We start from the raw sequence: 25,291 nt of genomic DNA, 5'->3' as shown, positions 1-25,291 counted from the left end.
TAACCACTGCATAACGGCAAACTGCATCTCATAAGGCCCCCAGTGATTGAAGTGCCAAATTAGAAAATTGCAACATACGATGTGAACTCAACCATTCAGCTTCAATCCAAAACAAGTAGTACCAGGAAGAGGCATAAATTTCCCCACGGGCGGAATTGTGTTGATGGCTCTAGCTTATTCCCTCCCAAAAGATGAACGGCAAACAAATGAACTGAACATAAACTCAAGATTTTATTGTCTTCATAATAAAAGATGACACTTAGAACTGGATCACTTGGCCCTGTAACAGAACAGAAAAAAGTTGAGTTTTGTATTTTGCCATGAACTACTGCCCCATCAAGAACATTATCTGTTCCTAAAATGTTCACCATGCTGTTAAGCTTCCTCATTCTTCCTTTCCTCCTTGTAGCAGAAAATCTCACATACCTTTAGCTATAGATCTAGTATTTTTAGAGGATTACCCCTGAGCTCTACGCCAACAATGAATGTTCACCTTTTCAAATAATAAAGCTATGAAAAATATTGCACCTTCCACCCGCAATTATATACCTTTCTCTTCTTATCTCCTCCCAGTTCAAAATGCTTGCATCTTTTAATAGCCAGCATTCTCTTAGATCTGCAGTTGGGCTCAACGCACTCAAGCCTTAGCACAATCTTCTTTGTAGTTTTAGCCTGGAAAAAAATTAAAGCCTTAATAAATAACTACAGAAGATCAGTTTCTTCAAAAATGACTGCTTTAAATAGTACTCAGTGTACTCTTAAGCCATAGGGAGAAAATAATCTAAAAATCAGTGAATTTAAGAGAAAATGTGTAGAACTTGAGGACTAAAAAAAATAAAGGCTGGGCACAGTGGCTCATGCCTGTAATCCCAGCACTTTGGGAGGCCGAGGCAGGCAGATCACAAGGTCAGGAGTTCGAGACCAGCCTGACCAACATGGTGAAACCCTGTCTCTACTAAAAATACGAAAAGTCAGCCGAGCGTGGTGGCTTGCGTCTATAATCCCAGCTACTCGGGAGGCTGAGGTAGGAGACTCACTTGAACCCGGGAGGCAGCGGAGGTTGCAGTGAGCAGAGATCGAGCCACTGCACTCCTGCCTGAGACAGAGCGAGACTCCATCTCAAAAAAAAAAAAATCTATATATATATAAAAAGAGAAAACGTGGTAATAGCAAAGATGGCATGTCATCCAGTTTAAATCCAAACCCCACTCAGATCAAACATCCTAAAGATTCCTATCAAATGGGCCACCCTGAACTTGTGGCCATTCAGCAGCTCTGCATAGTTCTTTAATCCCAACAGTTTGTGAGGCTGAGGCAGGAGGATTACTTGAGCCCAGAGTTTGAGACCAGCCTGGGCAACACAGTGAGAACCTCGTCTCTATAAAAGATCAATAAATTCTAAGACTACCTAGAATTTATGTGCATTCAACTGAATTATGTAACTCAAACTACACTCCCCACTAATACTCAACTTTTTTAATTGTTCCTTTTTTTTTTTTTGAGACGGAGTTTCGCTCTTGTTGCCCAGGCTGGAGTGCAATGGCGTGATCTCAGCTCCTTCTCCTGGGTTCAAGCAATTCTCCTGTTTCAGCCTCCTGAGTAGCTGGGATAACAGGTGCCCACCACCACGCCCAGCTAATTTTTTTGTTATTTTTACTAGAGACGGGGGTTTCATCACGTTGGCCAGGCTGGTCTCAATCTCCTGACCTCAGGTCATCCACCCGCCTCGGCCTCCCAAAGTGCTGGGATTACAGGCGCTTAGTAAGCCACCACGCATGGCCTTGATTGCTCTTTTTACCTAAACAGAATATTGTTTACAAGTTTCATATTTACCAAAAAATTGCAAACATGCTACAGAGTTCTCATAAACCTTACAACCAGTTTCTCATCTTACATTAGTATGACTTATTAACAAACCAACACTGATGCCTTATTAACTCAAGTCCATACTTTTTTAAATTTCCTTGTATTTTCCTAATGTCCTTTTTCTGTTCTAGGACCCCATCCAGGACACAACCTAACATTTAGTCATCATGTCTCTAGACTCCTTTGGCTGTGGCAATTTCTCAGACCGTTTTGATGATCTTGACAATTTCAGCACTACTGGTCAGGTATTTTGTAAAATGCCCCTCTTGGGATTTGTTTTTCTCATGATTAGATAGAGTTATGGGTTTTTTAGTGTCATTTTCATCACACCTTATCAAGGGTGTATATCAACATGACTCACGGCTGTTGATGTTAACCTTGATTACCTGGCTGAGGTAGTGCTTGTTAGGTTTCTCCACTGTAAAGTTTTATTGCATTTTTTCTTTGAGGTACAAACAACCCAATTACACTCTAAGTTATTTTAAAATATGCAACTAAGTTATTGACTTTAGTCACCCTGTCGTGCTATCAAATAGTTGGTCTAATTCATTCTAATTTTTTGTACCCACTAACCATCCCCATCTCCCCCCACTACCCTTCCCAGCTTCTGGTAACCATCCTTCTACTCTCTATATTCGAGTCCACTTGTTTTGATTTTTAGATCCCACAAATGAGAACATGTGATGTTTGTCTTTGTGTGCCTATTTCACTTAACATAATGATCTCCAGTTCCACCCATGTTGTTGTAAATGACTGGATATCATTCTTTTTATGGTTGAATAGTACTCCATTGCATATAGGTCCATTTTCTTTTTTCCTTGTTTTTTTTCTTTTTTGAGATGGAGGCTTGCTCTGTCGCCCAGGCTGGAGTGCAGTGGTGTGATCTCCGCTCACTGCAGCCTCTGCCTCCCAGGTTCCAGCGATTCTCCTGCCTCAGCCTCCCGGATAGCTGAGATTACAGGCCTGCACCACACGCCCAGCTAATTTTTGTATTTTTACTAGAGACGGGGTTTCACTATCTTGGCCAGGTTGGTCTCGAACTCCTGACCTCAGGTGATCCACCCACTTCGACCTCCCAAAGTGCTAGGCACGAGCCACTGCGCCCGGCTGCATATAGGTACATTTTCTTTATCCATTCATCCCCTGATGGACACTAAGGTTGCTTCTAAATCTTGGCTATTATAAACAGTGCTGCAACAAACATAGAAGTGCAGATATCTCTTTGGTATGCTGATTTTCTTCTGGGTATATACTCAGCAGTGGGATTGTTGGATCATATGGTAGCTCAATTTTTAAAAACTCAAATTTCTTAATAAGCTTGCCCCTTTAGCAAGAGTTCTGATACTGCTGCTAGCTTGCAGTTCTTAACTGGCCAAAACCTAGTTAGAACCTGTCTTCTAAACAAGTTATCCAAATGTGAAAAGGTATAAAAAAGCATTCTTTCTGCCACCCTGAGACCAAACTACTTACTGCATCCAAATGAGCACTAAAGTCATTCCTTAATACTTTCTGGAGCTAAACTGCACGAGAGGCAAAGTGCCAAAAGAAATGCTGTGTTGGGCCGGGCGCGGTGGCTCAAGCCTGTAATTCCAGCACTTTGGGAGGCCGAGACGGGCGGATCATGAGGTCAGGAGATCGAGACCATCCTGGCTAAAACGGTGAAACCCCGTCTCTACTAAAAAATACAAAAAACTAGCCGGGCGCGGTGGCGGGCGCCTGTAGTCCCAGCTACTCGGGAGGCTGAGGCAGGAGAATGGTGTGAACCCGGGAGGCGGAGCTTGCAGTGAGCTGAGATCCGGCCACTGCACTCCAGCCTGGGTGACAGAGCGAGACTCCGTCTCAAAAAAAAAAAAAAAGAAATGCTGTGTTGGAGAGAATACTCCATTCCAATCATCGTGCTAGTAACTTTAATGGTTAGCCAAATCACCTAAGGTTTGAGAATAAACAGAAACTCACTCAGCCTGAGAATATGGAATTCAGGAGGAGGCTAGCAGACAGGCCTAAATGGTTATTCTATAAGAGTTTTAAGACTTCACGAGAACAGGTAGCTGACTGCAGGTTTCTGTGATGAGAAACAACAGAACTTAGTGCAACCAACAGTCGAGGATTCAGACATGACGACAGATAAGAAGCAAGGCCAATGAAAGGATTTACAAGTGTACTCACACCTCAGTTCTTAGGAAAGCAGGGCACATTCCTCGATTTTTTGCCTCTTCAGAAGGGAAAGGATAAAAAATCGTAAACACTGAAATAGTGCAGTATTGTGGACTAATCAGACCTGAGTTGCATTCCCAGCTCCATCACCTACTAGATATATCACTGCAGTCAACTGTGAAAACTTCGCTAAACTAACGCTATACCTATATCATGAAGTGTGTGGACTAGAGACAAGTATACATCCTTACTGCAATTAAGTGGGAAACGTCAAATAGTAATTACCACTCACCTTTTTCCGGAAAATCGGCTTAGTTTGCCCACCATAGCCACTCTGCTTCCTGTCATAACGCCGCTTTCCTGGGAAAACGAATTGGTATTTGTTATAATACCAGCAAGTAATTCTTACAGGTTTTATCTTAATTTTGCAGCAGAAATATTAACGCTCAAGTCGGGCGTGGGGGGGAAGAGACCTGGACCCGTATGTTACTCTACAACACAAATGTCACATTAACACCAAATTATGCAGAATCCATCTTACCCTGGGCATACAGAGAATCCTTGCCCTTCTTGTACTGTGTCACTTTGTGGGGTTGGTGCTTGCCACACTTCTTACAGAAAGTCCGGCGGGTTTTAGGGACGTTAACCTAGTAAAGAAACCGTTCAGAACGTGCAGTGTTATTTGACGACAATGGCACAACGCCCTACCTCACCCAGCTAAAGCTAAGGCACTCCACGAGTACTCCTCACTACATGCTAACTCTGACTACAGGGTGGGTCAGCCCCATGTGCTTCAAGCAGAGCTTCCTCCCTCCGTCGAGCCCCAAAGAGGGAAAAGATCTTATTAACTCCACCCCCGGCTAACTCTACCTCTTTGCACCCATCACTTCAATTCCTGGCCCCGTAGCCCGGTCCCTTTAGGGTTGATCCCGGCAAAATTGGGTTGCTCCGGTATATCGAGTCCACACAGGAGCCTGGACCCATCCCGGCACAGCACCGGCGACGAAGGGGGGATAGATTACGCTGGATATTACTCGGCCCCACCAGCAAGTCCTACCATGCTTGCGAGAGCGACACCGGCACGGGAAGAAAGAAAGAAGCCGCGCCGCAAACGGAAGTATATAGGAGGTTCCCGATCGCACTTCCTCATGGGAGTCGGTAGGAGCAATCATAGAGTGTAAGGCTCGACGCAGCGCCCTCCGGCTGCTGAGAGGACTCAGTTCCGAGCCGCGGGCGGGAGCTTAAGGAAGGACTCCGCCTAAAGGGTGGTCCACTCACCCCAACTTCCGCCCCGCAGCTTTGCAGCGTTTCGTCACTTTATCTCTTTTGGTGGACGCTGCTACATAGTGGCGTTCAGTGAAGGGAGCAGTGTTTTTCCCAGATCCTCTGGCCTCCCCGTCCCCGAGGGAAGCCAGGACTAGGGTCGAAAAGAGGGGTCCTCCACCTCCACGTTCCATTCCTGTTCCACCTCAAGGTCACTGGGAACACCTTTCGCAGCAAACTGCTGATTCAATGAAGGCCTGGAGGGAGCCAATTGCTCCAGTTCATCAATCACATGGCCAGTTGGTCCATTCAACAAATGGTCATTAGATGCCCATTATGTGTCAGGCACTGTTCAGGGGAAGGGCTACAGTAATCTAATAGGCTTATAAATGTACAATTATGAACTAAGTACTTTGAAGAAAAGGAACAATGATTGGCGTTAAAGCAGCACCCTTCTGTTGAGGGAGTAAGTCAGCTGCTCTAGGTTCTGAAAAGTGACAATGAAATTGTTCGGCTCCTGTAATAGCAATCATCAAGCCTAGAAGTAGAAAGTATCCAGTGGCTCTTCCCTTCCTTGCAGACCTGGCAGAAGGCATATACTAGGTTTCAAGAGAGTCCAGCATAGAAAGACTGCAGGGTACTAAACATTTTAAATAGATTGTGTCATACAATTCTCACAGTAATTCTAGGAGACAGGTGGTACTATTATTCCCATTTTACAGGTTAAGAAATTGAGGTCGTAGGATGTTAAAGGATTTTACCAATGTCAACAGTATTTAGTGAATCTAGGATACAAACCTGGGTAGACTGACTCTAGAACCTGGGTTCCTTTAACATTATAAAATACTGCTGTTGTGGCCTGGTGATTATAATAGCTAATATATATATATATATATGGCGCACTTACTATATGCCAGGCATTCTCCTAACCACCTTACATACTACCCCTTTTAATCCTGACAGCAACCCCAGGAGGTATGTACCAGTATTAGTATTTAACAGGTGAGGACACTAAGGCACAAGAGATGTTAAGTTTACTTACCTGAAGTCACACAGGTTGTTATTTTTTTGTGGAACTGGAATTTGATACTAGGTAGTCTAACACTACAGCCTTGCACTTAACCACTACATCATACCAAGGAAGCAGGGGCATCTGCAGTGTAGAGGATGGTGAGGAGACAGAATTGGGCTGAGACACAGGAGGAGGTGGCAGTGGAGTAGGGACTGATGAACCATGACAGTCTGGGGTATCTTGCTTGCACAACCCTCCAGAAACATGCGTGGGACCTGAGCTGACACTCTGATCACCCCCTTTTTTGTTGGGTGGTCTCTGGGAATGAGATAATAAAAATATTACCACTACCTGCTACATTTCCTGAAAGTTTCTTTGCCAAACTTCCAGCATTTTCTTTTTCTTTCCAGATTCTTAAGCAATCTCACTGGCCTTTAGGGGTTTATGTTAGTAACATAGAAATATGAAGACCATGAACATGGCCCCTCTTCATTTAATCAACCTTAGTTCTTTCTATCATACCTGTATTACATGGCTTTGTGGGGTTTTTGCTTGTTTTTGCTTACTTAAAAAAATTTAATTGACAAAAATTGTTTATATTCAAGGTGTACAACATGATGATTTGATATGTGTATACACTGTGTAATGATTACCACAGTCAAATTGATTAACATATTTATCATTCATCACCATCCATAGTTACCATAGAGGAGGTGAGGACACTTAAAATCTGCTCTCTTATCAAATTTCAATAATACAATGTTATTAACTATGGTCACTATATTGTACATTAGATCCCCAGAGCTTATACATCCTATAAGTGAAAGTTTGTACACCAATGCTGACACTGAGGTGGGAGGATCACTTGAGCTGTTCTCTGTTTTGGACATGTTCCTGCTCATTAATTTCCCCTAAGATAAGGCACTCAGAACTGGATGCAGGACTCTAGGTGTGGTCTGGCTTTGCAGAGTAGGTGGCATGTTACCTTCCTCTGTCTAGATATTTTACTTCTGTCAGGAAGCCTCAATGTCACGTTGGCTTTTCTGGAAGCCATGTTAACTGACATGACATGCCTTTTGATTACTATCAGCAAAAACCCCTGAACCATTTTCACAAATGCTACTGCTACTCCACTTTCTCCTGGAGTCATTTGAAGTTCAAATTTGGGGCCCAGTTGTGAGACATCACCTTTAGCCCCGGTAAAATACACTTTGTGGAATTTGGCTTCTCACACCAGGTGATCAAGATCTTTTTGGAAACTAATTGCCCTCTTCCATCATCCAGTCTAGCACACAGAGCCTTGCACCATTCATAAACTAACTGGGCTACTTTTTATATTTTCCTCAAAGATCATCAACAAAAATGTTGAACAGGATAGCACCAAGAATAGAACCTTATATTGCATTGGGAATCTGTTCAGGTGACACTCAGCTGTTCATTTGTGCTATCTGAGTACAGTCCTCCTGTCAGTATGGATGAGTGTGCTAGGGGAGTGGTCGTGGGCAGAGGGTGAAGAAGAGCCTACGTCTACTTGCTCTTTTCCCTTGTGCTCCTCTCTCTCTCTTGTTTAGCTCTCCCACTGGATGCCTGTCACCTCCCAGTCCCCACCCCAAGATGGACCTTGAGAAGGGACAGGGCATGTGACAACAAGTGACATAAGATGAAGAAAAGAGGAGGGAAGGTGAATGCCTGTGACCAATCCTCAGGCAGGTGAGTGGAGCAGCTATTGGGGGTGACTAGCAAAAGGATAGAAGTTGTCAATAAAGTAAGGCAATCGTACAACACATGCTGTCCATCTATCTTGTGCAAATGTGAGGATCAACCACTATATCATCAGTCTACAAATACTTTAAATGTTTTTATTTAAAGTCCTGTTGGTGACCGGAAGAGGTGGCTCGCCCCTGTAATCCCTGTATTTTGGGAGGCCGAAGCAGGAGGATCGCTTGAGTCCACGAGTTTGAGACCAGCCTGGGCAACATAGTGAAACCCCACCTCTACAAAAAATACAAAAATTAGCCCAGCACAGTGATGTGTGCCTCTAGTCCCAGGTACTAGGGAGGCTGAGGTGAGAGGATCACTTGAGCCCAGGAGACAGAGGCTGCAGTGAGCCATGATCATGCCGCTGCACTCTAGCCTGGGCTTCAGAACAAGACCCTGTCTCAAAAAAAAAAAAAAAAAAAAAAGGTCCCAAGGCCTGTTGGGGATTGGGGGTGAGGGGAGGGATCTTAGAGGATGGGTCAATAGGTGCAGCAAATCACCACAGCACACATATACCTATGTAACAAACCTGCACCTTCTGCACATATATCCCATTTTTTTGTTTGCTTGTTTGTTTGTTTTTTAGACGAAATAAAGAAAAAAAAATAAGGTCTTGTTGACTTAAAAGCTCGGATGAACTTGTAGTGGGACCTGTGATCTGTTTCTACACTAGGATACAGTGCCTTGGGGCAAGGAAATATGGTAGTGCCCAAGATGTCAAGGTGGGCAGGCAGATCAGTCAGCAGGGGCTCCAGTGTCATGGTCTGCATTCAATACTGGCTGCATTTCCTAGAAGAATCCCTGGGGGAAACATTGCAGTTGGAGCATAAAGTAGGGGGCCCCTGAGAAAACCTCCAGGCTTCAAGTGACACTAGTCTGCTTTACGGGTTTACACGACTCAAGAGAAAGGTGTACATTGACAGATAATCCCTGAGGCTGAATCTTAAAAGAAGAAAATCAACATCCACAGAAAATGGGGAAGGGCACAAGTATTTCTGTGGGCTTATATTCCGACATTTTTATCTGTAGGGGAAAAATGCTTTCTTAGAAAATGACTCAGCAGGGGGAAGTCTTGTCTCTACCTCTGTCTGGCTCTGTCCTTTGGGGTCCCTTCACTATCAAGTTCAACTGTGTGTCCCTGAGACTCCTCTGCCCCGGAGGACAGGAGACTCGAAAACACTCTTCCTGGCCAATCTCTTTGCTCTGTGTCTGCCAGCCCCCAGCATCTCTCCTCTTTTCTGTAAGCCCCTCTCCCTGTGCTGACTGTCTTCATAGTACTTCAGGTATGTTGTCCCTTTACCTCTAGGAGGATAGCTTGATGACCTGTCTGCTCAGGCCAGCCCCATCTAGAGTCTCAGTGGCCCCAGTCATGTTGAGAAAGGTTCTTTCAGAGACAGACTCAAGATAGTAGTGTCAGAGGTCCCAAGCAAATGAAGGGCGGGGACAGTTGAGGGGGTGGAATAGGGACGGCAGCAGGGAACCAGATAGCATGCTGCTGAGAAGAAAAAAAGACATTGGTTTAGGTCAGGAAACAAAAAAAGGGAACTGAGTGGCTGTGAAAGGGTGGGGTTTGCTCAGACTGTCCTTCCTCTCTGGACTGTAAGAATATGTCTCCAGGGCCAGTGTCTGCTGCGATCGAGTCCCACCTTCCAAGTCCTGGCATCTCAATGCATCTGGGAAGCTACCTGCATTAAGTCAGGACTGAGGTGGGTCTGGGGTATGGCAGGGGCTGGGCAGCAGCAGCAATGTACCTTTCTTGGGACCCCTAAAAAACAGAGAGACAGCATGGCTGGTGCCATTTATCAGCTAGCAGACGAGGCTGACGGAGGGTGGGAGTGTCATCAGCACAAGGCCCTGGCAGTCCCGTCTGGTGATTAGAGAGGCTGAAAAGGTCCTTTCCGACAAGAGCTGTGGGTGGGGTGAACAGGAAGAGAAAAATGTGACATGAGGTGACCATCCGAACAGGTAGCAAATGTTAGAAAGGGGTACCTCTGGCAAACTTAGTGGAAAAGTAATATTGCAGGGAGCAGTCAGATAAAAACAAGCCCTTCTGTCAAATAGTGCTTGAAGACTCAATAGGGATACATGGGTCAATGAAGCCCTTAGAAAAAGAAATACTAAGAGGCAGATTCTCTGAGAACATGGTAAAGGCTCACGCTCCACATTATGCAGTTGACTTTTGTGAGCTAGGGAAAGGCCCGGCTAGGCCAGGGTGTAGGCTACCTGCCTTGAGCTGTACCAGGCCAAATGTTGCCAGGATCAGAGCCGGCTTTGTTGAAAGGACTGTGTGAAAGCTGTGCCAACCTCGTGGTAACAATGGGTAAAAGACTGGGCCAGGAGAAAGCAGCCTCTGCCTCAGCCCGGACAGTGCGGCCAACCCCTCAGGTTCTGGCAAAGGTTTCTCCTCTTATCATTGCCCTCCATGTGCATGGCTTGCTTGTCTCTTGTCTTCATTATTTCTCCTTTCTTTTTCTCCTCTCCAACCTCCTCCTCTTCCCACTCATCCTCCTTTCTCTACCTGTATCCCTTCTTCACTATACCCTCCTCTGTTCTGTTGATTACCATAGACTCTGACATACAGTTAGCACTTAATAAATAATTGCCGAATTACATTGACTTTTTCTTGCTCCTTTCTTCCCCTGCTCTTTTCCCTTTTCCTTTCCCTTTCCCTTTCCTCCTCCCTGCCTGCCTAGTACCTTCCCCATAAGGTGGTTGTGAGCAGTAAATGTGCAAATACATGTAAAGCATTTAAAACAGAGCCTGGCAATGGTAAGTGCTGGATCTCAGTATTTGCTATAATTTTTACTCTGCCTCAGACCTGCCAATGTCCCCCAGAGGGCCTACCTAGAGCAAATTGTAGGACATTTAGAATAAAAGTGATTGGTGACCCCAATCAAGACATCCTTGGATAAGTTGCCCAGACTCCAAATGAACCAATTTCTTGGCCACCTAGCTCTCAAAGCTGAAAGTCTCTGTCTCATGCCATGCATGTCTAGAGGCAGGGAAGCAGCAAAGCCCAGTGGCTATGGGGGGTCTACACAGCTCAGTGGCTGTCATCTTTGCTCATGGCAACCTAAAGCATTATACCCAAACAGTGTCCCTTAGGGCTTGCCCTATCTATTCTGATTCCTTTTATATTCAGACTATTTAAACTGCTTGCTTGTGTTGAAGTCCAAATTTCCATTGCATATGGCTGTTGATGTTTTTGTTTGGAATTCTTTTTTTTTTTTTTTTTTTGACATGAAGTTTTGCTCGTGTTGCCCAGGCTGGAGTGCAATGGCACGATATTGGCTCACCACAACCTCCGCCTCCCAGGTTCAAGCGATTCTCCTGCCTCAGCCTCCCAAGTAGCTGGGATTACAGGCATGCGCCACCACGCTAATTTTGTATTTTTAGTAGAGACAGGGTTTCTCCATGTTGGTCAGGCTGGTCTTGAAATCCCAACCTCAGGTGATCTTCTCGCCTGGGCCTCCCAAAGTGCTAGGATTACAGGCACGAGCCACCACAACCAACCTGGAATTCTTTGTAAACTCCTATGGTGTGAACTAATGTAACTTTCCATCCACTTATAGGGGATTGGTGCAATTTTAAATTATCACTATGATTTGCTATTTCCATTCGAGCAAATTTCCTATAGAGTTTCCTTTCAGTGGACTAGACCCATATCAGGAAGTGACTTAGGTATAAAGGGAAGATATAGCTTTCAAAAACCAAAGTTTGGGTGTTCTCCAAAGAGTTATCAGATACCCCCTTCTACTCCCGCAATGATCTGATTGCTGAGATCTGATTGTAACTACTGAAAATAAGGAAGAACTAGAATTTTCAGTGACACAGTGCTCAACAAGAAGCTAGAAAAGAGGCCTTGACATATTTGACTCCAAAGCTACTTGGTTATGCATGAAGCCATCTGGGGAGGGGAAGGAGGAGGGAGAACTCCTCTGAGGACCCTGAAACAATTGGGCCACGTGTGACTTTCAGTTTCTATGGAGATTCATGTGCAGTGGCTGAGGGTGATCTGAGAGCATTGGAAACCCAGAAGCTTTAATCCCAGGCTCTTCTATCTGCTCTTAGAAAGTTCTCACAAGATATCTTTAGGATTATATTGGTTATTTGAATCTCAAGGAGAAGCTGATCTCACTGCCCTACCTCCCTGAACTGAAAACAAACTGTAGTCTGTTAGCTCACCCTAGAAGAAAGAAATTCTAGAGTCAAGAGAAGTTAAGTTTTAGACAAGTTGGAGGTTGGAATATACTGGAGTTTAAGATCGTTGACTCAATGAAAAAAACAAAACAAAACAAAACAGACTTGTCTGCAGTAAAACCAGAGTTTTAAAAATGATTAGAAATGGACCAGAAAAGAGATAAGGATAATGAGAAAGGGGGTTCTCTAAAACTATTTGGAGCTGAAATTGGGACAGTGTTTCTGGAAACTATTTTGGCAGTATGCATCAAAATGCAAAATGCACATACTTTTTTGACTCAGGAAATGATGCTTGTATAGAGATCCTAATAACATGGGAAAATAATTAGGAATAATGTTAAATAAGAATCTTAGACCATTTTTGGAAAAAGGTACCTTGAATGGATGGATAGATAGATAAATAGATACATACATACATACATACATACATAGATGTTACAAAAAATAGGTAAATTAACTGATTGTGCAATATGATCTCAAATATTATAAGAAACATGCACAGAAAAAAATGGAAGGAAATATGCCAAAATATTAATGCCTCTGGATGAGTTTATAATTGATTTTTTTCTTTTTTATTTCCCTGTACTTGACATATTTTCTACAATATGCATGTTTTATTTTACTATATTTTGTTTTGTTTCGAGATAGGGGTCTCCCTATGTTTCTCAGGCTGGCCTTGAACTCTTGGGCTCAAGCGATCCTCCCATATCAGCCTCCTAAGTAGCTGGGACTACAGGTGCACACCGCTGCACCCAGCTGCGTGTGTTATTTTGATATCGATGGAAAAAATAAATAAAATGTTTAAGCCAAGGAAAACAAAAACTAGGTTGAAAAAGAAGGCCAAAGGGGCACACAAGTCCAGAGTGAAAGACAGACACCCCAGCAGTCACCTTCAGAGCAGAGGGAAAATATTGAAAGTATTACCACCGATCTGATCTGGCACTGACTGTAAACTTGCAGATTGGCTCTCTGGCTCTCCTTCCATCATCAGTTGGCCAGAATATATTGTCGCTAGTGCAAGACAAAAAGAGATGATGAATCACAGAGACCTAGAAGTTTCCAAAACCACAGAAGAAAAATGTAAAATGCTAAAAACATAAGGCCAGGCGCGGTGGCTCAAGACTGTAATCCCAGCATTTTGGGAGGCCGCAGCAGGCGTCATGGTGTGCGGCTGTAATCCCAGCTACTCAGGAGGTTGAGGCACGAGAATTGCTTGAAACTGGGAGGTAGAGATTGCAGTGAGCCAAGATTGCACTACTGTACTGAAGCCTGGATGACAGAGTGAGACTCTGTCTCGAAAATAAATAAATAAATAAATAAATAAATAAATAAATAAATAAAACATGAACTGCTATGGAAGAACCAGAGAGCCCTACGGCCTCCTGTAAATGACTACAGCAGGAGAGTTTCCCTGGTCAGCATGCAGCCAGAAAATTGAGTTTGGCTTGATGCCTTCATCACAAATTTGGTCCCCTGTAGCCCTGACTATGAAGCTTATCATAAAATAATTAGGTTTCACTGGGGCCCGAACAAAAGCATCTTGGGAATTTAACAAGATTGATTAGGTTGCTTTGTTGCTGTGGTTATGATTTTTTTTCTTTTTTTTTTTGAGATGGAGTCTCACTCTGTCACCCAGGCTGGAGTGCAGTGTCACAATTTCGGCTCACTGCAACCTCCACCTCCTGGGTTCAAGCGATTCTCCTGCCTGAGCCTCCTGAGAAGCTGGAATTACAGGCGCGCACCACCACGCCTGGCTAATTTTTGTATTTTTAGCAGAGACGGAGTTTCACCATGTTGGTCAGGCTGGCCTCGAACTCCTGACCTCGTGGATCCACCTGCTTTGGCCTCCCAAAGTGCTGGGATTACAGGTGTGACCCACCGCGACTGGCCAGTTATGATATTTAAAGAAGACTTCTCTTCTGGTCCCAAGGCCAAGGAATTCTCAATTGAAATCTCAGTTAGAACCTGAAGGATGCTTCTTGGGACTGGGAAGAGATTTTCTGTAGGCCAAATTTAGGCTCCCACTAGAGATAGTTGATAATTCTACCACATTTCATAGTGAAGCATCGGGAAGACAGGACTGAAAAGGCAAGAAGGAATGATGCAAAGTGCATAGTCCAACAGATAAGCTGGACCTGGGTTTGCCACTTTGTCTAAGTAACTGAGAATTCATTCTGAGATTAAAAAATCACAATAATGTTCACAGCAGCATGGTTTATCATTGAAAACAAACAACCTAAAGTCCATCAACAGGAGAATGAATAAATTGGAAGGTATTAATCATATAGAATATTTTATGCATATAAAAATGAATTAAAACATATGAAGTAGAACTACCCAGATAAATAAATAAAACCTAACATATTATATTGAGGGGAAAAAAGCAAGTTGCTGAAGAATGTGTACCATATATATATATAAATTTTATTTTATTTTATTTATTTATTTTTTATTTATTTTTTTTTTTGCGACGGAGTTTCACTCTTGTTGCCCAGGTTGGAGTGCAATGGCGTGATCTGGACTCACTGCAACCTCCACCTGCCGGGTTCAAGCGATTCTCCCGCCTCAGCCTCCTGAGTAGCTGGGAGAGTAGCGTTGGCCCAGCTAGTTTTTGTATTTTTAGTAGAGACAGGATTTCACCATGTTGGTCAGGCTGGCTGCTCTCGAACTCCTGACCTTGCCGTCCACCCACCTCAGCCTCCCAAAGTGTTGGGATTACAGGTGTGAGCTACCGCACCTGGCCATATGTAAATTTTATTTTATTTTATTTTATTTTATTTTATTTTTTTTGAGACAGAGTCTCGCTCTGTCGCCCAGGCTGGAGTGCAGTGGTGCGATCTCAGCTCACTGCAAGCTCGGCCTCCCGGGTTTACACCATTCTCCTGCCTCAGCCTCCCGAGTAGCTGGGACTACAGGCGCCCGCCACCTCGCCCGGCTAGTTTTTTGTATTTTTTTTTAGGAGAGACGGGGTTTCACCGTGTTAGCCAGGATGGTCTCGATCTCCTGACCTCGTGATCCGCCCGTCTCGGCCTCCCAAAGTGCTGGGATTACAGGCTTGAGCCACCGCGCCCGGCCTGTAAATTTTAAACATGTAAACCAATACTATATAACTTTTACAGATACTTACATCTGTAATAATAATATGAAAACATACTTAGGAATGATAAACACCAAATTCAAGATACTGGTAATCTCTGAGGAGGGAGAAGACTAAGATTTTGGAGTACATAAAGGGGTCTTGATTATATAGATAGTATTTAAGTTCTTAACACCTCAGGCAGTATGGCACAATGTTAGGATTTTGTAGAGCTAAGCGGTGAGTCCATGATTGTAATGTTATAGACTCTGTACTTTCTATTTGAAATATTTCATAATATAAAACAAAGTATATTTGAGGCCACGTGCGGCAGCTCACACCTATAATCCCCGCACTTTGGAAGGCTGAGGCAAGAAGATCACTTGCATCCAGGAGTTTGGGACTAGCCTAGGCAACAAAGTGAGACCCGTGTCTCTAAAAAAAATTTAAACATTAGCTGGGTGTGGTAGTGCACACCTGTAGTCCTAGCTACTTGAGAGGCTGAGGTAGGACAATCGCTTGAGCCTGGGAGGTGGAGGCTGCAGTGAGTGGTGATCCTGCCACTGCACTCCATCCTGGGCGATAGAGTGAGACCCTGTCTCAAAAAAATAGAAGGTATATTTGATCAAAGTTTTATATTCACAGTAAGCAATAAGAACCCTAGGGACAGAGAAGGGTGGATGTTCCACCTAAACACTGTGCTTTCATTCCATCAACAATGAAACATCCAGGAAAGGAAACAAGCGACTCTAGAAATTCACTAGTTAGACAGAATCTCCTTGGGCATGATTTAAAGAGAGAAAATGTAAGAAAACCTGGAAAGACTAAGAAGAGTTCTCATGTGGAAAAAAATATAATTGACAGTTAACAGGGACAGATCATCCTTACCAGCCTGGAGGAATACTGCAGAGGAAAGAGCTTAGGATCTTAAATACTTTCTTATCTCCTGTATTTACCACCATTTCCTCTCTTGCTGAACATTCCTAGAAAATGGAGAGGAGTTTGTCCCAACTGCTCTTTGATGATAGCCCCAAGGCAGATAGCATCAACCTCATCAAAGACCAAAAAACAAATAAACAAACAAAAATCCCTCCAGTAGGCAATGAAACACCACAAAAAGAGCAAGGGCTATAGATGATATACCAAGAGCTATAGATGGATGAGGTTGGACAAGTCACATAACCTCTGTGAGTGTCAGTTTCCTCATCTGTTTGTTGTGAGGAATAAATGAAATAATACCTGTAAAATACCTGACAGGTAGAAGTCACCGAAAGGAACAGAAGTTCCATTCCATCCCCTTAAGGAAAGACAGGGAATGGCCAGAATCTTCCTAACCAAATGAGTAGTAGTTTCAAGGAGAGATCAAGAGAAAACACTACTTCTTGGATATTTTGGCTAAGTAGTTATTTGAAGTACAGTTGACTGGTTATTTTAAGTCATATCTCATAGACTCTTCCCAATCATAGGCTGGCTGTGTAGTTTTCTGAATTTTGCTCTGGTATTCTTCTTCTTCTTCTTTTTTTTTGAGACTCCAGGCTGGAGTGCAGTGTCACAATCTTGGCTCACTGCAACCTCCGCCTCCTGGGTTCAAGCGATTTTCCTGCCTCAGCCTCCCAAGTTGCTGGGATTACAGGTGCCTGTCACCATGCCCAGCTAATTTTTTGTATTTTTAGTAGAGACGGGATTTCACAATGTTGGCCAGGCTGGTCTCTAACTCCTGACCTCAAGTGATCCGCCAGCCTTGGCCTCCCAAAGTGCTGGGATTACGGGCGTGAGCCACCACACCTGGCCTTATTATTCTTAATAGTATTTTATCTTACGAGCAAAGATAAGAGCCCAAGATGGCTTAGTTTACTGATTCTGCAAGTGCTATTTCTATTAATTCTTTGGCACAGTGCAGTTTGTATGATGGCTGAACTCTTGTTAATAAGCTTCGTCTTTCTGAATTCTGCTGCTCCATAGGGAGCTAGGAGGCTGCAAAAGGTGGCCATGTAAAAATCCTTGCATTTATAGTTTAATAAAGAGAACATTATAACACTGGAACTTTATATTTTAAATGAAGAGCTGTGGGTCTATTATTTCTCCTCCCCCATTTCTTTCTATGAACAACAGTGGTGTGTGTGTGTGTGTGTGTGTGTGTGTGTGTGTGTGTGTGTGTTTGAGACACTCATGTCACTTCCATTTCCACCCTTCACCCCGAGTGGAGCTCAGGGTCGGCCATCATTGTGCATATTTTGTGGTCAAACTGACTCTGTAGGCTACTGAAATTGTTTTTTTAAAAAAATGGGGCCTTTACTGGCCGGGCACGGTGGCTCATACCTGTAATTCCGGCACTTTGGGAGGCCAAGGTGGGCAGGTCACCTGAGGTCAGGAGTTCAAGACCAGCCTGGCCAACATGGGGAAACCCTACCTCTACTAAAAATACAAAAATTAGTCAAGCATGGTGGCACTTGGGAGGCTGAGGCAGGAGAATTGCTTGAACCCAGGAGGTGGAGGTTGCAGTGAGCCAAGATTGCGCCACTGTGCTCCAGACTGGGCAACAAAGCAATACTCCATCTCAAAAAAAAAAAAAAAAAAAGAGGCCTTTAACAATAAGTACCCACAGAAACTTTACCCTCTAACTACTTTTTAACTCATAGCTGTGTGTTACACATCAACCTTCTGGAGACTCAAAGATGGATCCATTTCCTTTCACATAGCTGAGTGATGGATCAAGTGGTGCCTAAGGAAGAGCTACCACATTTTCAGGCTGTGTGAGTCTGGACTAGATCACAAAAAATAGGAGAAAAGCAGTCAAAGAACGTGATACCAAATCATGGCAATTCTGGTAGACCTCTAGCTCAACGATCTAGAGGTGGAGGCCATTTCACCTTTTGCTCAGAGGGGCGATGGCTAGTGAAAGACTTGCTTACTTCCTCATAGTCAGACCAGCACCAAACCCTGCCCCAATACAGATATTTGAGAGAGAGGAAGACTTCCTCTTGTACAAACTGGATTTATTCTAAAACAGAAAAAGAGTAGAGGCAGCTTCCAGAAGGACCTGTCTTATAGGAAGTAAGAGCAGGGGCCAAGAATGAAACAGATGGTGGATCTAAGCAGGGAATGTATCCACTAAGAGCCTGCAACAAAACTAAAGGTAAAATGCTGCCTGCGATCTATTCAACTAAGAGAAGTACACCAGACGTGGTTTGTTGGGATGCTTCTGACCCCCATTTACCGGTCATGGTACTCAATTTGTTTAGGGTTTTATTTTTTATCCTGTAATTTGAGTCTTTGATTGTGAAGAGGTACTTAATTATAATTTGCCACTAGAACGATTGTGGTATGATTACAGGGATCTCAATGAGTTGGTAGTTCCAGAGAATAGAGTAGTATTATTTGGTTACCACTACTCCTGAGTAAATGCATAATTGTAATGTTAAAATGAACCTCTTTGAGGTTAGAGCTAAAACTGAGTGTTGGAAAGGGCTGATTGTAAACTCATCAATTTGTCACTCCAGTGAGAGACCATTTAAACCAGGGAGTCAGGTTGTGTGGCAGAGTGGAGGGAAAGGTTTGCACTCTTGCCCAATTTTTCTCAAAATCTAATTTACAAAATATTGAATCAATCCACCTCCAGAAGATGGTGGCATACACATGGTAGATAAGTGGCAAAGCGATCGTCCAGAACACCCCTGGTGTTCCTTTGACCTATTTTCGTCTCCCCAGCATGAGAATAGAACCTCCTACACCACAGGAAAGAGCAGAATAACAGTGTGGATAGCCCCCAGGCTTTCATAAAATTCACTCCCTTGCTTTCCTAGTGTGAGCAATAATCTGCTTAAAAAGTAGAAAAAAAAAAAAAACAACTGCTGACTTTATTCATTCTTCTTGCATGGTGCCACCAAAAGCATAAGGAGTTACTGAAAAAAAAAAAAAATTCCCACCCCCCACCCCGCCATAGGAAAAATCCCTACCTCTAATAAAACTTGAGTGGAGGTCTGGTGGTTTTTTCATTACTTACTTAGTGTTTTTTTGTTGTTGTTTTTGGTTTTGTTTTTTGAGACGGAGTTATGCTCTTGTTGCCCAGACTGGAGCATAATGGCACAATCTCGGCTCACTGCAACCTCCGCCTCCCAGGTTCAAGCGATTCTCCTGCCTCAGCCTCCCAAGTAGCTGGGATTACAGGCACCCGCCACTACGCCCGGCTAATTTTTGTATTTTTAGTAGAGATGGGGTTTTGCCACATTGGCCAGACTGGTCTGGAACTGCTGACCTCACAGGTGATCCGCCAGCCTCGGCCTCCCAAAGTGCTGGGATTACAGATGTGAGCCACCAAGCCCGGCCTAGTGTTCTATTTTTATGACAGCATTTGTTTTCACTTTATCTTTCCAACGAAAGTTCGGAATTAGTAATAATATAACATTGTGCATAAACTGTAAGTGAATAACTGATATGAAGTGTTGCTTGGTGTGAATAAAAAAGCCAATGGTGACTTTGGGGATTTTATTTGTCTTTCTGTGTTTCAGTTACCTAAATTCAATCCTTCTGGAGTATTGTAGGTTTGGGGAGGCTAAATGAGTTGCGTTTCATAAATGAACAGAGGTGGCATTTATATCAGTAAGACAGTTAGTTGCATCAATTTTGCCTGATGCTCTCTAAAAGAACTAATTTAAGCTAAATGGGGAAAAGGTCAGAAAACAACAACTACCCCCCTCCCACACACACACACACCAAAAAAACATATATATATATATGTTTTCAACTTTAGAACAAAGCTTCTATCCTTTGTAGCTCTGTCAGTGGGTGTGGGCAAAATCAGTTGGGCAGCAGTTAGTGTGTGTCCATAACTGCAGGTGCAGCCTCCATATCCTTATTAGTTCCCTTGGTTACAGACCCCAGTGGGACAATGTTTGAAAAATTACATTCACTGTCTAGGAAATTGGGAACTGAAAGTCCAATATTTGCCTCAGTGGAGTTCTGGCACCTGCATTATCCCTTCTGGGTATATCAAGATCAACAGCTGCACAGATACTTGCTTTTCACAGATTCTACACATATCATATAAAGGTGAATAGTGTAAAGCTACCTCTTCGCCTTACTAAGCACACAGGTGTGTGCCATTTAACATCTAGAGCATTCCATTGCCTTATATAAGAACCCAGTTTATATGAGCTCACAACATCGAACCAATCTCCCTAATTCAGTGTGCATCCATTATACCTAAAACCTGACAGAGCTGGGGGCTGTGGGAGGAGGGTGGTAGGAAGAAATTATTTTGTGAGCTGTGCACATTTTTGTTCCATTTGAAACTAGGTAGCTAGGCTGAGGGGGAACCAAGAGGGATGAGGATTAATGTCCTGGGTCCTCAGGAACTTTCATTATCAACAGCACACAGGTGAGCTCCAGAAAGAAGAAGCTATGGCTGCAGTGATTCTGGAGAGCATCTTTCTGAAGCGATCCCAACAGAAAAAGAAAACATCACCTCTAAACTTCAAGAAGCGCCTGTTTCTCTTGACCGTGCACAAACTCTCCTACTATGAGTATGACTTTGAACGTGGGGTAAGTTTCTCGACTATGAAACCTGAGTTTCAAGATGTCAAGGACTTGGCCTTAGATCTTTCTTGGGGAAGAGGTAAATTTTCATTGGTAGGAGGAGGGGGGTAGAATGGACCTAAGTCCCTTCAAATTCAGCAAAGTATTTCCTAGCCTGTAACTAGCTAAAGCCGGCAAGTCAAAGGTCCTAAGAAGCCAGAAGGAAAATATTACCGTGGAATCTTGGAATTGATGAGCACTCATGAAATGATTATTGAGAATGAAATCGAAGAGTTGGAAATTGCTTCCTTACTTCCTATGAGTAAGGCACATACAGTCATTCACTCTTCCATGGTATTTGCCCTCCATTTGGTAGTCAAAGATTAGATTTATAGATCTGGAAGGATATTTTTTTCTTCCCCCACATGACAGGTGCTGATGTAGCCTGTGCGTGCCACCTCACTACGTTGAATGATTAGATAACAAAATCTAATCATCTGGTTGCTTAATACCTCTTAATCTTTCTCCGTTTTCTTCCTCATTCTATTTCTCAGAGAAGAGGCAGTAAGAAGGGTTCAATAGACGTTGAGAAGATCACTTGCGTTGAAACAGTGGTTCCTGAAAAAAATCCTCCTCCTGAAAGACAGATTCCGGTAAGAAGAGACCAATGTCTGAGATGGGGAACAGCAGATTTGAAGAAATTTGCAACATTTAAATTCTCTGTAAATAGACTGGTGATGCTGTGCAACGTGGAACACAGTCAAATTTCCTTTAAAAAATCTTCACTCTACCACATTGGTTATAAAGAATCTTAGCTTCTTTCTTTCGATTCAGAACATCTCACTAAACCTGGAAAATTTGTTAACACAAACTTTTAAATGATGCTATATCAAGTTTTTGAACTGATCAGAGATCATTGGTTTTATTCCCTCAGTTACCAGGATCAGATTTAGAGGCTTGAGTTAAGTCTGAATGCCAGAATCCTAGGGCTCTGAGTCACATGATATTCTTTAATACCTACTATTCATTCTCCTCTCACTTTCCAGAGCAAGAGGCATAAAACCTACTGACTTTTGAGTTCACTTTTAAAAAATATATATCAATTTCAGTATTTTCTTTTTTTCTTTCTTTTTCTTTTTTTAGACAGAATCTCGCTCTGTTACCCAGGCTGGAGTGCATTGGTGCCATCTTGGCTCACTGCAACCTTCATCTCTTGAGTTCAAGCAATTCTCATGCCTCAGCCTCCCAAGTAGCTGGGAGTACAGGTGTGCAACACCATGCCTGGCTAACTTTTCATATTTTTTTAGTAGAGACGGGGTTTCACTATGTTGGCCAGACTGGTCTCAAACTCCTGGTTTCAAGTGATCCGCCTGCCTCAGCCTCCCAAAGTGCGGAGATTACAGGAGTGAGCCACCCACTGTATCTGACCATTTTTGGTATTTTCTTGATCGCAAGAGAATTGCATATTTATTATAGAAACTCTGGAATATATAAAAAACACAAAAAGATTAAAATGATGCATAATCCTGTTACCCAGTTAAAACAACTATTAACATATTGGTGTACCTAGACTTACTAAACCTGGAAAACAGATGTTTTTCTTCACTAAGAACACATACAGATACACTTATATATGTTATACATTTAAAACATAGACTCATAGTACACATCTTGCTTTGTAACCTACTTTTTCAATGTAACGATACGTGGGAAACTGTTCCTCATGACAATAGATACTCTCTAATAACATGATTTTAATGACTGCATGGTATTCCCTATTATGGATGTATTGTAATTTGTTTAACTAATCTCCCATTATTACACATTCAGTTTGTCTACAAGTGCTTGATAGTATAAACCATGTTGAGAAGAACAATCTTGCATACATCTTTCTGTACTTTTTTTATTCTTTTCCTTATGATAATTTCCTAGAAGTAAAATTTTGTTCTTCTCTTTAAGAAAATCTGTGCACTTTGGTTATTTTTATCTTTTTATTTCATTTTCTAGAAGTGGAATTGAATTTCATACACTACAAGCTATGTATGAGAGTGCCTGTTTCTGTACATTTTTTCCAACACTTGATATTTTATGTTGTTGTTGTTGTTATTATTATTATTATTATTTGAGACGGATTCTCGCCTGTCGCCCAGCCTGGAGGGCAGTGGTGCGATCTCCGCTCACTGCAACCTCCACCTCCAGTTCAATTGATTCTCTTGTCCCAGCCTCCTGAGTAGCTGGGACTACAGGTACCCACCACCACACCCGGCTAATTTTTGCATTTTTAGTAGAGATGGGGTTTCACCAGGTTGGCCAGGCTGATCTCTAACTCCTGACCTCAAGGGATCCTCCCACCTCGGGCTTCCCAAAGTGCTGGGATTACAAGCGTGAGCCACTGTGCCCGGCCCAACACTAGATATTTTAAATATTAGTTAATTTGACAGCCAAGAAAAATAGCATTTCAGGCAGGGCGCGGTGGTTTACGCCTGTAATCCCAGCACTTTGGGAGGCCAAGGCAAGCGGATCATGAGCAGGAGTTTGAGACCAGCCTGACCAACATGGTGAAACTCCGTCTCTACTAAAAATACAAAAATTAGCTGGGCATGGTGGTGCGAGCCTGTAATCCCAGTTACTCGGGAGGCTGAGGCAGGAGAATTCCTTGAACCCGGGAGATGAAGGTTGCAGTGAGCTGAGATCGCACCACTGCACTCCAGGCTGGGCGACAGAGCAAGACTCCATCTCAAAAAAAAAAATATATATATATATATAGAGAGAGAGAGAGAGAGAGAGAGAGAGCATTTTGTTGCTTATTTTGCAATTTCTTTTATTCATAAAGTTGGTCTACTGCTCATTTATATTTTATTTGTGAATTGCCCATTAATTTTTGGTCCTTTTTTTTTTTTTTTGAGACGGAGTCTCGCTTTGTCGCCCTGGCCGGATCTCTGCTCACTGCAAGCTCCGCCTCCCGGGTTTACGCCATTCTCCTACCTCAGCCTCCCGAGTAGCTGGGACTACAGGCGCCTGCCACCTCGCCCGGCTAGTTTTTTGTATTTTTTAGTAGAGACGGGGTTTCACCGTGTTAGCCAGGATGGTCTCGATCTCCTGACCTCGTGATTCGCCCGTCTCGGCCTCCCAAAGTGCTGGGATTACAGGCTTGAGCCACTGCGCCAGGCCCTTTTGGTCCATTTTTACATTGCGATGTTTACCTCATTTCTAATACTTTTAAAGAGATCTTGATATAAGAATATTAATCCTTTAACTGTAATGTATGCTGAAAATGTTTTTCAGTTTATCCTTTATCTTTCAATTTTGTTTATGATGCTTTTTGCCATATAGGGATTTAAAGTCTATGTCATCAAATTAGTTCAGTTTTTTCTCAATAGTTCTAAGTTTTATAATTATATTAGAAAAAGCTTGCCTCCCACAAAGTTATATAAATAATCGCTTATATTTACTCTCAGTCATTCATGGTTTTATTTTTTATATTAAGCTCTTGAATTCATCTGGAATTTTCTTTGGTGTATGGTGTAACATAGCTACCTAACTCCTCTCCTCCCCACAACATTAGTGGTTAAATATTTGTCCCAACAACAATTTTTTAGAAACCTTCATTTTCCCAATGATTTGAAATACCTGAGTCTCTCTTGACTGGGTATGCGCTGGGTCCTATTGTATATGTGTCCCTATTGACCTATAGAAAGTAATCACTAAGCATCAGCCTTGTCTGTGCAGGAGAAACTTCTGAAGCCACAGCAAAAGGCTTCCAGTACCTAAGGAAATTCAGAAAAGAGTAATGCATCAACCAATAACCATTTTTTCTTATTTCATTACAGAGAAGAGGTGAAGAGTCCAGTGAAATGGAGCAAATTTCAATCATTGAAAGATTCCCTTATCCCTTCCAGGTGAGTTACTTTCTCTCACCAAGTCTTGAAAGGCCCCTGTAACACAATTAGAAGGGGTGGTGGGGTGCAGGGCAGAGGGAAGGCTACGAGGACCCAGTAAATAGAAGTTGAGGTGGACAAAGATGCTGAACCAAGAAATGAGACCGGCATGGGTTGAGAATGTTTGCTTTTCTATTTACCTAATCTAATATAGTTTCTTTTAGTCTCTATACCTCAAAAAGAATACATAGCAGGACCAATTCTATCATAGTCTGTCTTGTCTATGATAACTGCATTGAGAAAGATGCTCTGCTTGTTGAGTGAGCATTTCACTTCCTTCTGGTTCTGATAATCTGTCTAATGGTGGTCATGTGGGTTGAAGACAGAAAAGGGGAGTAGTATTAGGAAGTTCAGTATGAGGAAGACTTATTAGACTTAGCATAAACCTAAATTCTGTTGTAATCTGGAAGAGCTGAAGTGCCACATATGCATCTGTTTAGGAGAGCAAGAACTACAAATTTGGTCTTCAGTTTGGCTTGCTTACATCCTGAGAACTCTGTAGGCCACATG

The 25,291-nt window shown here is 42.9% G+C and overlaps 2 protein-coding genes across 2 annotated transcripts in view; one reads left to right on the top strand and one right to left on the bottom strand.

Moving 5' to 3' along the window:
• Nucleotides 1–212: 212 nt before the first annotated feature.
• On the bottom strand, nucleotides 213–5,238 carry RPL36A (ribosomal protein L36a). Its single transcript, XM_005596080.5, is given in 6 exon segments — nucleotides 213–280; nucleotides 550–672; nucleotides 4,313–4,380; nucleotides 4,562–4,667; nucleotides 5,078–5,107; nucleotides 5,109–5,238. Coding segments are annotated over 6 exon segments (432 nt in total). The 5' UTR covers nucleotides 5,193–5,238; the 3' UTR covers nucleotides 213–259.
• A 4,391-nt stretch (nucleotides 5,239–9,629) lies between these two features.
• Nucleotides 9,630–25,291, top strand: part of BTK (Bruton tyrosine kinase) — a 37,284-nt gene continuing 21,622 nt past the window's right edge. The window contains exons 1-4 of the mRNA XM_005594143.4: nucleotides 9,630–9,759; nucleotides 20,700–20,870; nucleotides 21,398–21,496; nucleotides 24,674–24,742. Coding sequence (XP_005594200.1) covers nucleotides 20,730–20,870; nucleotides 21,398–21,496; nucleotides 24,674–24,742 — 309 coding nt within the window. The 5' untranslated portion in view covers nucleotides 9,630–9,759; nucleotides 20,700–20,729. The remainder of the gene's footprint in view (nucleotides 9,760–20,699; nucleotides 20,871–21,397; nucleotides 21,497–24,673; nucleotides 24,743–25,291) is intronic.

Source organism: Macaca fascicularis, chromosome X, assembly GCF_037993035.2.
Source record: "Macaca fascicularis isolate 582-1 chromosome X, T2T-MFA8v1.1".
In the NCBI taxonomy this organism is placed as follows: Eukaryota; Metazoa; Chordata; class Mammalia; order Primates; family Cercopithecidae; genus Macaca; species Macaca fascicularis.
Note: the sequence above shows the minus strand (reverse complement) of the source record. Positions and strands in the feature narration are given on the sequence as shown.